General features: G+C 34.1%; 1 protein-coding gene across 1 annotated transcript in view; it reads left to right on the top strand.

The window, feature by feature from the left end:
- Positions 1 to 12,541, top strand: part of LOC123709431 (fizzy-related protein homolog) — a 65,152-nt gene that overhangs the window by 25,839 nt on the left and 26,772 nt on the right. The window contains exon 2 of the mRNA XM_045660782.1: positions 3,024 to 3,295. Within this exon, the coding sequence (XP_045516738.1) occupies positions 3,024 to 3,295 (272 nt within the window). The remainder of the gene's footprint in view (positions 1 to 3,023; positions 3,296 to 12,541) is intronic.

The raw sequence follows: 12,541 nt of genomic DNA, 5'->3' as shown, positions 1-12,541 counted from the left end.
AGGTTGATCGATGTTTTTTTGTTAAGTTTATTTTTATTTTTTAACTGTATCTGCAATAAAATCGACTACCAGATCCTCCTGTCATCTCATCTTGTCAAGCCTATTAGATTCCCTGGTCCATGCTCCAGTCCTAGGGCTCTCGTTTGGCCTGCAACATCTCCTGCATTGTTAGGTTATAGTGACCTTTCTTTGTTAAGCACACGGTATTTTTTCGATTTATTGACACATATTTATTAATATACATATATGTATTTCTGTTTGTTTAAAAATAATAGCTGATTAATTAAAATACTAGTAATTATAATTTTTCATAAAACTAAGCGTTCAAAATTACCTACCAATTCTATTATCAAATGAAAGGCAGTTTTAATAGTTAGATTTTTTTTACTTAAATCTTATAAGTATGACAATTAGCACAAGAAACACATCAGTCCTTTTTACGTTCGATCAGTGAGGATAAACGTCGGTTATAATGCTCCACTAAACAGATCTCTATCTGCAGTAACCAAGTAGAATTAAGCATGTGAACAGATTTTTTTTAAATTGATTCTAAATTTATCTTTACTACCACTTCGCAAGTCAAGGGCGTAGAACGGGAAAGAAGAACTGGCAAGAAACTCTCCGCCACTCTTAATAATCGCCAAGTTTTGAGACATAGAAATCGTTTGAACGAAGGATTGATTTAATCCTAAAGATTAAGAATAATCGTCAAATTTATAAAAGCTTTATTGATTAATTTATGTTTAATGAGAGCTTTGAATTTATTTAGTGATAATTCTCTAATTTCTTTTGGCAGTTTTAGTTTCAGTTTCAGTTTCATATAACGTCGTACGAGTACATACGAAGCAAATCCACTTTTTACAGTCTCCACGTCGTCAGACGTAAGATGCTGCAACCACTGTCGATCCGTCACCAGTAATACCAATTGCAAAGTATTATATAAAAAAATTAAAAAGCATATTTGTATGTCTTAATCTAGTAGTATTTTTATTATATACTTTTAATGTTTCCCTTTAAATGTTGTGCACACTTGTCATTGATGCATATGTATGTATTGTTTTTGTATGTCATGCAGTAAGCGTTTGTACGTGTTTCGTTAGTATGCCTTTTTAAAATAAATCGGTGTATCTGTGGCATTATGTTTCTTAGACATTTAACCTACAGATAAAACTTTTTTAAACGATAAAAAAAGGTTTTTTTAAATACAATGTAGTAGCGATGTAAACATGTTTTGGACAATACGAAAGATTACAGCCTGTTATCGAGGAGTGGCAAGTTATGGTTGCACCTAAAAGGCACTTAAATGGGTGAATCAGTGTTGTTCAGACCTGCACAGTGAATCATACAGAAGTGCTTGTAATCGTAGTATTCTAAGAAATCCCCCACACAGTGGCGAAATGTAACATGATTGATGCAATTTTAATTAGGTTTCATTGCTGTATCTATGGTGAGACGCGTGCGAGGGGGGGGGGGAAACCCTAATGCTGGCTTTTTATTTTTATGGTGACTTTAAATCTAATATAATATATAGCACCATATTGAAACTAACACATTGATATGGACTTATGATTGTCTGCTTGAATAAATTATAGTATTATGAGGCGCATGACTTTAGAGAACTTAAAGAAAATGATAATATTACATGCCTGATGTAAGTGGTATTGGATTTTGCCTCAGTTCAAAGTGGATCCCAATTAATTGTATTAAGTTAGGTTTTTAGATCATTAGGTTAGGTTGAAGCCAAAATTTTTTACCTTCTTTAATACATTTCACTAATCATGATGTTTTAATTCATTTCTATGGGGTTAAAGAGCAAGCGCCACCACATTGTTGCATGGTTCACCATTGCTGAGTGATAGAAATATGTAGAAATAAATTTGGAGCTATTTAAAGGTTAAATTTACCAGATCATTCATTTTTCTTAAAGTAAAAGTATTCTTTCCGAACCAATACGACTTAGGGCCCTTTAAGAGCGTACCAATTCTTTAAAAGCCGGCAATGCACTGTAAGCCCTCTGACATTGAGAATGTCCATTGCCATTGGCGGTATTACTAACATCAGGTGATGAGACCTTAATAGAAACATTGTTCTGTTATTAATAGTAAATATATATGCAAGCTAAGTAGGTTATTATTAATAAAAGCCCTTGGCATAATTGCCCATATTCACAATACCCCCAGACATTCTAATTTAACATAATGATTCACACGGCGCGTGTAAGCATATGGCTCTGACAGGACACGATTTAATTCGGCGCGTGCGCATAAAATGTCTATTTACGGATTGGTTACCGGCGCGTCGGTTAACCTGTCCGTTCCAAATAGATAGTCCGTTCACCTTTATCTAATCAGTAAGCGGACTAAATGAGTCAATTTGGTAATAGCTTTTTGTTTTATCCCCTGAACCCGTGAATATATGTTCTAGGTATTTTTGGGATCGTTTGACGTCAGTCAGTAAAGTAAAAGTAGCTTGTGAGGTAAAATAACTTATAAAATTAATTATTTAATTTGATATCCTAATAACCTTCAGTACCTATATCCTGTGTCCTATATATCATGTACAGTCATGTATCACCTAGTTTTCCTAATATCCTAGTTTGCTTCAGTACCGTCGATCGGAACCCCTTCACGGGTAAAGGCCTCGCCCGGCTTTTCACAACTATCCCTGTCTATGATTTCCTTCTATTTCTTCTACCCTCTTCTCCTTGGTCCTTTCTATATAGTTTTCTTTAAAGTCCACCTATTATCCGTGCATCTTTCTGTATGCCCCGCTCATTGCCACTTGTTTTCGGGGATCTATCACTTTTATTTTCGTCTTATTTTTTCGCTTTTTATTTTATGTATTTTTCGTATTTTTAGTATGTTTTTTCCATTGATTTCTGGCTTGCCTTAGCAAGCAAGTTTGTTTTTATTTTTGTGTTGTATGTCCATTTAATTCGATACAGAGTTATATGTGAAACTTAGTGTCACTGTTGAATTACAAGTAATAACTTGTTATATATCTTGATATAACCTCTTTTCCAGCAATACGCCGAGGAACAGACAACCAGCCAGCTAAGAAAGCACGCAGTGATGGCAGTGGAAATGAAAACGCCAGCAGTGGGAGGGATCACCTGGCCTATGGCTGTCTACTCCGTAATGAGCTCCTTGGTGCACAGATTGAAGAGTTGAGGGGTCCTCCGGCACCCTGCTCAGATGGGAATAGAGCCGCACTGGGTTCTGTCCAGTTGCCAGGGACCGCTCTGGCCTTTTCACCGCCAGTATTTAGATTCAGAGCACAACCACAAAACGCTGAGGTGAGTTTTTTTTTGGGGTTATTTTACTCTATGATGTCTATGATCGAGCTGCTTGATGCAATTTTATTTATTTCGGCACACTAATACATTTGCAATCAAGGAAACAAAACATAAGATTTAATGTGACAAGCATTTATAGGCAATCTACAAACACGAAGAGTCTAACTATAGGAAAATTGATTTCATAGTATGACGGGAGCAACTTTGGATATCCATACCTAGTTTGATCTTTAAGACGTCTTAAAATATAGACAATGTTGGAGGCTTTTAGGCTAGACCTAGAGCCTATGGACATTATTATATAGTGTGATGCCTAATGTATTTATATTAAAAGACTGACTGTTAGCAATCGTCTCTTTAAATTGATTTCATCAGTGGATATTGAGATTTTTAGCCAGGTAGCAAGTTGAAATTTGCATTTTTTAGTTCTGCAATCCTATATCACACATTTTATTAAGGCCATGATACTCTAAATTGATATGCATTTATATGAAAAAGGAATGTTTTTTGGTAATTCGGTTCAGGTAAGAGGTGACTAGCCTCCATTTAACGTGCTTAGTAAAACACATTGGCCATACGTTATACCCTAATTACGGTTCTGATCTATATGAAATCGTAAGCGATTGAGAAAAATTATGATAGGTTTACAATAAAATTAAAATAAATAATGATTATGAGCCATTTTGTTAAGATTTTGATTTTGATTCGATATGGTATAAGAAATGTCTCGTGCGAGATTTGAAAAACACTCGTCGTAGTTTCGAATCAAAGCGTCGTTTGGCATTGCAAAGAGATGTGGGGTCTCTCTGTATCTTTTACCGCATTTACTATGGAGAGTGTTCAGAGTTATTCGGATTAATGATACAACTGAGTTCGGACGTCAAGGTAGTATAGAAAATTCTTCCCGTATCACCTCGACGTCACCTGTCATTCCAGGGTTGTAAATCCTTGTTTCATCAGCGTATATGAATGTATGGGTGATACAGTAATTTAGAGAGACATATCTAACATCTAATATTATTCATGGTTTCAAAAAATATATATGTTTTCGCCAATTTATTATACCTTTTAGACGGTTATTTATTTACGAGTGCAACGCCGGTGCAAATAGTCATACAATATATAAATCAAATCCTCCATAAACTTTTAAGATGTTTTAAGATTTTAGTCGACGTAAAACAATTTGACGGCCAGTAAAATATAGTCGTAAACGCCATTTTGATACATCAACGTGAGCCAGAAATTCGCATGCTTAATTAGCGTCTATCGGCGATTGTAAAAATTGCACTTAGCTGTATCTAATTGCATTGAACATTCACAATACTAGTATACGTTTCACACGTTATGTGTGATTGTTTATTTAATAATGCCACCTAACATAATTTATAAACAACAAAATCAATTATACAAACAGGCAAATGGAATACCTACATAATATATACAAAAGGTTCTAACGTTTACGAAAATAAAAAAATCAATAAAAAATTAAATTACGTTAATTATAATTTTTTATTGATTTTTTTTATATACCTAATTCGGCTGGGCTGTTTGTGGTGGTGTGTTCATGATGCAGGTGATTTAGCGCGTTAGCTTGAACAAGTCAAGGCATATATAGTGGTCGTTGTATGTCCGGTCTGAGTATATGCAAAATTGAGTTTGCATATTTGGTGTTGTTGTGAGGAACGTCAAGCAAAGTATATAACATATAAATATAACATAGTATTATATTATAAAATACATATTTATTGTTCTATATATATAGTATGTTTTTCAGTTATTTAGTATTTACAGTGATATAGTTGGGTTTAAGTTTTATATAAAAGACGCGATATGACATATGGTATTGCGTGTCAACGCGCGATGGACATGTTGAACCAAAGGGTCGAAGCGTAGCGATCTTATTAGGTGACCGCTAAGTGAGAGGTATCGGGTTCGATTCTCGGTTCGGAGTGCAAGTTTATTCCTATAAATTTCAATTTGTTCTGTGCCTTTCGGGCGAGTGCCTAAATCGTACATAGAGAGCAAAGTCGAATTTCTAAGGCAGGCAGTGAGTATTATATCTTGTAAAGTAGACCGAGAATAGCAGGTGCAAAATATACTACATTGAGCCTATGGGGAATGCGTTTACCATTTTTTTCTTGAATATTAAAAAAAGACAGACGAAATTAAACAAAACACGCCGTATCGTCTTACAATACTTTAAGTTCAATCGAAATATTATATAGGTTTTCTACAATCAATACCTAAACCACTTGTTTACGGTCGCATCGTGTATGTATACGTTTGACAAGATGATGTGCCCTGTCCGTGGAATTTCCTTTTTTTAGTTTATTGATTTTTGCTCTCAAACATCACAGATGTTACAAAGAAGGACAATCAGATACATATGAATGTATGTTATTGAAAGGATATACATGTTTGAAAATGATATGAGAACTTAGGAAGGCGCAGCGCTAACCAGGTCTCACAGAAATGACGAGAGGACTCTTATTACTTATTACGTATTACAGAAGTCGCATAGGTCCGCTAATAATTGACACATTATAAAAGGGATATTTGTTTCTAGTCAACCGTGTATTGAAATGGATAAGGATTTGAGCACATTTTAAATTCGTATTTGAAGTATAAACGTTTAATTAATATTTTTTATTATTTGCATGCTTGGAGGAAGCCGCTCGGAGTAAAGCTATCTTATAGAAAATTGTACGTAATTATGTTAAACAATTATATAATATATGCGCTATAAATGACACTCATTCTTTTTGATTACTAAAGATCCACACGTTAGAATCACAGTGTTCGTTAGTTTTATGGAATTACGAATATTATTAGAGCAGTATTGGCCTAGTGGCTTCAGCATGCGACTCTCATCCTTGAGGTCGTAGGTTCGATCCCCGTCTGTGCACAAATGGATTTTCTTTCTATGTGCGCATTTAGCATTAGCTCGAACGGTGAAGGAAAACATCGTGAGGAAACCCTTTTGCCTTAGACCCAAATAGTCGATGGCGTGCGTCAGGCACAGAAGGCTGATCACCTACTTGCCTATTTGATTAAAAAATGATCATGAAACAGATACAGAATCTGAGGCCAAGACCTAAAAAGGTTGTAGTGCCATTGATTTATTTTTTTATATAACATTCACAATAAAGTTTAGCGCGCATTAGGTTAACAAAAATAATGATAACATCCGCGCGTCCCCCTCCGCCCGCTCTAGTGACCACTGAAACAAACGTATGCCTGAAATTTACGTGAGATGAGACGGACGATACAGTGTTACGTGAAACAAAAACGAAGTAAACGACAAATGCTTTTTATTTAAATAACTCGTAAAATGTTTTTAAAAAAATGTTTCGCGCACTCGTCATGATTGAATAACAACGAAATTAGGCAAAAGTTGAGGTGACTTTGAATTTTTTTTGAATCAAAGAATTTATGTTGCAATGTTTTTTTTTTAAATTAGAGTCAACCATTGAAATTACAATGAAGAATCGATACTTATTTATTCTTTTTAATTCCAAGCATCACATACTGTGATAAAATTTTGTTAGTTTGTGGCAAATAACAGTTAAATTAAAATTCTCATTGCATTGACCCTGCTATTTGACCTGGGTTCCAAAATGATAATCGGCAGTAATGACTCGAAAGTCGGTATACATGTGTATTTGTAATAAAATCACTATTGTGATCGTTTGCAAACCTTTTTAACGAAATGCCAATAGCCTTTTAGGTGCCAACGTGTTATTCCGTTATTAGTAAAAAATGAAGAAAAATGTTTATTAATATGGTCGAACAAAGTGATATTTGAACCTCGGTTTACAGTGTCGTAACATTAATTTGATATCGCAGACCTATGATCTTTTTTATACAAGCATCTGCCTGGTTTTACATTTATTTATTTATTAAAGTTCACAACATCATACATAATTTTATATCTATAGTATATGTTACAAGCTTTATTTTCTATAATATATGAATAAACATGTTTTTTTAAAGTTGCGCTGAGGTGGTAAGTTGGAGGAACTGATTTTTTTAAAGATAAAATAGGGGGCAAACGGGCAGGAGGCTCACCTGATGTTAAGTGATACCGCCGCCCATGGACACTCTTAATGCCAGAGGGCTCGAGAGTGCGTTGCCGGCCTTTTAAGAATTGGTACGCTCTTTTCTTGAATGATGGTGGTTGGTTCGAAGGCAAAAGATTACAAGGCTGTTCACTAAGTAGATGGACCGATCAAGTGAAAGACTCATCTTCCTCAAACTATGCACTGTCATAAGAGGCACTGGGTAGAAACCCGTAGAAACAGATGGTCCTTCCTTATTGACCACGGCGCTCAGACACGAGCTGCCGATTATTTTTTTAATATTAAGATAAGACAGAGATTATGAATATATAGAAACTGCAAGCAATTCGAAATATTATTCCGTATACTAACTATTCATACTGAATAAAAATGGGCCAATCATTGACAAGACGTTGGGTAGAAATCGATTAATTTTCTTACGAATAAAGGCTTAATAAAAATAAAATTATTATTCTTCGTAGTTGTATATATGTAGTTCATCAATATGCATAAATTTAACTAAAAACACTGTGTTGTTTTTAATGTGTTTTGCCCCAGTTACAACAATAGTTCCCGTTTGCCTCCTATTAAATACAAAAAAAGCGTAGGAGGCTCACCTGATGTTAAGTGATACCTTCCTTATACACTCACATTGCCACAGGTCTCGCAATGCCGGCCTTTAAGAATTGGCTATTTTCTTGAATTACTCTATGTCGAATTGTATTACTAGTTAGTAATTAGGTGGGTGTCAAATGCCTGAATTAATAAAAAAAATCAGAGACTTGGTATTGCGTAACAAAGACAATTACTACTTAATATTTACTGAATCGGATCGGTCTTCTATTGTAATTTGAATGTGTGTATCGTATGTCAGATCGCCATACGGTGACATGTGTCACTTTTTTCTCGGATCGAGTGTCTTGACGCGAATAATTTATTCTATTGTCTATTCTCTATGCTAATTGTGAAGACCCTAGTAACAGATACATTTTTAGCAGCAGCTTGCATTATTTGACGTAGAAAGAGAATACGAAATACCATCCGTATCATGGTCCGTCGTTCTACAACTGAGAGTTTCTTCAGGCAGTTATTGCCGCCCACCTAAGAAACCAGCTGCCAACTGAAGTATTTCCGAACTCCTTATTTTAAAAAAAAGTTATAGTATCTTATATAATAGTAAAATTTTGTATGGAAAAATTTAGTAGTCTATGTGAATATTACCTCTGCGTCTTTTGTAAGGGGTTTTTAAGTGAATTAATTTCCACCATATTCTAATATTGCATTGGAAGCCATTCTAAGAAGCAAGTTTCCTTACACGTAATACTCTTGGAATTTAGTAGTTTGCTGACGTAATCGAAAAGCAAACATCGCGAATCCGTATTTGTCGCTGAGTAAAAAATCCTTTGTGTGTACAATTAACAAAACGTTTAGCGAGTCGGTGGGAATAGCGCTAATAAGAAGCACCTATGTTTTTTGCGTTAGAAATGTAAATGGGCGCATGCATTTTTCATTGGCTATTGTCTTTTGACCGATTGACCGTGACACGGCGACAATGACCGAAAATAATAAATTATTAAAATTTTTATGGCTTCACATATCCGTCAAGTGTCTGCGTTTGGCATTTTTCATTTATATCATCATCTGTTTTGGATTTAATGCCCTTGCTCTGAATGACCACACAATATCAATATTTACACAAGCTACAAACTATAATATATCATCAATTTGTGGAACCAGCTGCCGACTGAAGTATTCCCGAACAAATTCGACTGTCTATCAAGAAAAGAGCGTACCTATTCTTAAAGCCTTGCAACGTACATACAAAGAATTAAAACTCATGACAAATGTCAAATAAGTTTTATACTAATAAAATAAATCAGTTGCGCTACTTTTTAGGTCTGGGCCTTTTTTTATGAGATTTACCTCAGATATATGTTAGCCTGCTAGAGCCTGACACATGCCGTCGACTTTTTTAGGTCTAAAGGTTTGCCTTATGATGTTTTCCTTTACCGTTCGAGCAAATGATAATTCACATGGAAAGAAAGTGCACAGCTGAAGCCACTAGGAAAACACTGCCCTGGAGAAGGAGACATTGGTACAAGATAAAAATAATAAAATCCAAAAAATGTAATTAAAAAAAACTATAGAACAATTAAATAATAATAATACAAATAATGTTGTAATATTTCATATTTGAAAAAAATTACGTAAAGTTTGTTGTCTATCAGTATATATAGGTTTGCACTTTAACCGTTGCTTACTGAGAATAAATTCTATACAGCTTAGTTCATTTGCCTCTTAAGTTAAGGCGCCATCACGATTTCCTTTAAGCTTTCCAAATGATTTATGTATGCGCATGCGACGGGTAACGGTTTTCTAGGTTCTATTAAAGCAACAATGTTGCACTGTACTTGGGTTTAGAAATAAAATACATCTTAAAAAAAAAGGATATAGGGCACTTTTTAGCAAGTAGGTGATCGATGTAGTAAATTGTTATTGATTCACCGTGAATCAAACCCGCGATCCAATAGCTGAGGTATAGCGTGCGAATGCTGAATAATTTGACAATAATTTGTGAGTCTTTTGTGAATTTTTTTACTAGTTATAAATATTATATGTATTAGTAGTTTAACACACTATATTTAAATATATTATATCATATAATACTTTGAACAAGAATATTTTTGATGTTTTTCTTTAGTCATAAAAAGTGTTTAATCATTTAATTTTCTTCTTAATCTTTTTAATTATGTTTAACATACTTTCTAGACTTTCTAAGTAAAGACAATGCAACATAGCGAACAAAACCGTATGTAATGGATAGGTATTAATACATTTTTTAAATTAGTCTACCTTGGAAGGTCTGTATCAATGAAATTATTGTTGTTAGTTTTTTGTTTACGTAAATATTTAGGTATATATAATTAGATCGTACTTTTTTATTCCTTTCGAAAATAAAATCACATCTGATAATGCATACGAGATAATATGATGTCGGGATGAAACTTTAGCATCAAGTCTGTCCGACATCCTTAATTTTATTCCTATCATAATTATTAACTTGGTACAGCCCCGAACAGCTGCCTCAGAAAACTTCTTGCTCTCTCATGTATTTATTGGGTGTTAGCGATAGAAGTACCATCTCATCAGCATATATTTAGTTTAAAAAAAACTGTGGAGCTACAACCTTTGGTCTAGTTATTTCTTTCCTTTTAATGCGTTAGTAGACACACATATGTGTTAATGCCGGACCGAACACTGCTCTTTAAACATATTTCTTTATTAACATTTATCGACGAATGTACTCAACATTGCAGATCATGTTGATCATTTACATGCATTAGTTGGTTGTCAGTCAGCACTTATCATCTCACGACTCGGCTGCACGCTGTCAGTTTTCGGCTCAATATTGAAAGATGATGCCGAGGTGATAGGTCGCCTAATGGTGTATGAACATGTTCATTTACGTGTGTGAATAATTAAAATGTGTTTTTGATTGAATTTAACGTTACCTATGGTATTATTGTCAGTTATATTTTATTATGAAATATTGAGTTTTTTTGAGATAACTTTCGTCCGAGCTTTATTGTGGAGAACTTCATATGTCATGGTCGATAATAATCTGTATTATAATTACAGTAAATCATAATCATAGCGATTAACATAACCTTTCTTTGGAATCATAGTTTATTAGTGAAAACCTCTTAAATCAGAATCTAGTTTTAGTTTATCTGGTTTATACAGAGATGGCCGGGATTTTTTTAAAGTACCTAATTCAGCTTATCTCGTTTCGCCTAACAGACAGCAAGTAAATTTATAATTTAAAATATCAAGTATATTAATGATCTGCTGTTTTTTATGGATGATCTTATTGAATACTTAACCTATTCCGAACGAAGACAAATGCTAAAATTGATAATTATTGGTTCAACCGTTTTTGAGTCGAAAACTAACTTTGTTTTCAAAGTCAAAGTCAAAAATCATTTATTCATATAGGTAACACAATGTACACTTATGAACGTCAAAAAAAAGAAATATATATTAAATGCTTCTAATTTTACATTTACTGCCAGTTCTCAAATCAACGGCGTAGAACGGAAGAGAAGAACTGGCAATAAACTCTCCGCCACTCTTTTTAATCGCCAAGTTGTTTCTTCTACACAACGTTTGTAAGACGCTGCAACCATTACACCATGTTCCACATGACATCAGAAGGAGGCATGGTGAAATAGGAGCACGCACTTACATTCTCCTATACGTTTATATACATACGTGTAAAAACATCAAAGGTATGGAACTCCATCTTTCCTAGGCTATAGGGTTCATTTAAACGGCAGCTTAACTGGCTTCTGGACAGGCGTGGTCGCAAATAGGCAACATCTTGCGTTCGGTATTAAAAAATAGGTATGTAATGATTGTTTGTGTAGAGTATTATAGTAAAATTATGGCGCAGTTCAGATTCTTTTTTAGAGTCAGAGGAACATAAGATGTCTTTGAACGGTTGTGACAGCGAAAAAAGAAGATTGAAATAGAAACGTGTTTAAATGTAATAGTATTATACTTTCAATTCAAAAAGGCCGTGTTAAACACATTATTGACTCGTGAAGGACGTTGAATCAAACTTTGAACCTATACCTAAAATTATACTTTAAATGAATACCCGATAAAATAAATTTGTACGAAATAGAATTGTTATGAATATAAAAAAATTGTCTAACGTGTATTCAAAGGTGTCTTCTAAATGACTTCTTGGGACTGTAAATGTTTTATTATACCAGGTAATAAAGCATTAGTTTTGTTGTTTTGTTCAGATGAAACCGCAATTATATAGAGACTAGTCTAAGCTAGGTACTGCCCGTATCATATGATCATATGCCTTTTATTTTTAGAGTTTACTACATGTTTTGTTTAATATTCTGGCGACTGTGGAAACTACTCACGCTAGAGAGAGCTTACTCCTCTCTAAAACTTTTGCTAGTATTTTTATTGTACATTTATATTTACCAAGATTGTCATATATTTTAGATAATTTAGCTTGAAAGATATACTGCAGAAATAACATTCTGTATTATGTGGTGAACTTTCATAACTCTAACTCGAACTCTATGGGCTACGACGGCCCTTTTTGGTTTGACCACCTATCCTAGAAAATAAATAAATTCTTAGGAAAGTCTGATGAAAAAATATT

This window comes from Pieris brassicae, chromosome 1 (genome assembly GCF_905147105.1).
Source record: "Pieris brassicae chromosome 1, ilPieBrab1.1, whole genome shotgun sequence".
NCBI lineage: Eukaryota > Metazoa > Arthropoda > Insecta > Lepidoptera > Pieridae > Pieris > Pieris brassicae.
This window is presented reverse-complemented; position numbering and strand designations above follow the sequence as displayed.